Source organism: Bison bison, unplaced genomic scaffold (genome assembly GCF_000754665.1).
Source record: "Bison bison bison isolate TAMUID 2011002044 unplaced genomic scaffold, Bison_UMD1.0 scf7180017864167, whole genome shotgun sequence".
Classification (NCBI taxonomy): domain Eukaryota; kingdom Metazoa; phylum Chordata; class Mammalia; order Artiodactyla; family Bovidae; genus Bison; species Bison bison.
Genome location: NW_011494739.1, coordinates 2,115,607 through 2,116,168, shown reverse-complemented (window position 1 = coordinate 2,116,168; position 562 = coordinate 2,115,607). Strand labels below are relative to the sequence as shown.

The following is a 562-nucleotide window of genomic DNA, read 5'->3' as shown; positions in this document are numbered from 1 at the left end:
CACACCGGCGAGAAGCCGTTCGGCTGCGCGCCCTGCGGCAAGGCCTTCGCCGACCGCTCCAACCTGCGCGCGCACATGCAGACGCACTCGGCCTTCAAGCACTACCGCTGCCGCCAGTGCGACAAGAGCTTCGCGCTCAAGTCCTACCTCCACAAGCACTGCGAGGCCGCCTGCGTCAAGGGGGCCGAGCCACCCCGCCGCCGCCGCCCGCCGGCCCCACCAGCTGAGCCTCCCACCGCGCTCCCCGGTCCCCCAGCTGCGTCCCCCTGCCCACGGCCCTCCTGGGGACCCTGCTTCCAGACCGGAACTTTTCTCTCCGACCCTCAAACCCAGAACTCGCTTCCGCCACTGTCTTCCCCAAGTACATCCCGACCCGCCTCGTCCTTACCGGCTACCAAGATTCGGACCTTGACCCGCTGTCCGCGCCCTCAAGGCTCCCAACTCAGGCACCAGGCCCGCACGTTTGCCGGGCCCCCTAGCCGGAATTTTCTCCCATCCAGACCCTGCAGTCTCCCTAACTTGCAGACCTTTCCTCTCACTTCCCAACTGCATTTCAGGCCGG

At 67.3% G+C, this 562-nt stretch overlaps 1 protein-coding gene across 1 annotated transcript in view; it reads left to right on the top strand.

Moving 5' to 3' along the window:
• SCRT2 (scratch family zinc finger 2) overlaps positions 1 to 227 on the top strand; it is an 11,944-nt gene extending 11,717 nt beyond the window's left edge. Inside the window, 2 exon segments of the mRNA XM_010841894.1 lie at positions 3 to 192; positions 195 to 227. Coding sequence (XP_010840196.1) covers positions 3 to 192; positions 195 to 227 — 223 coding nt within the window.
• The last annotated feature ends 335 nt before the right edge of the window (positions 228 to 562 follow it).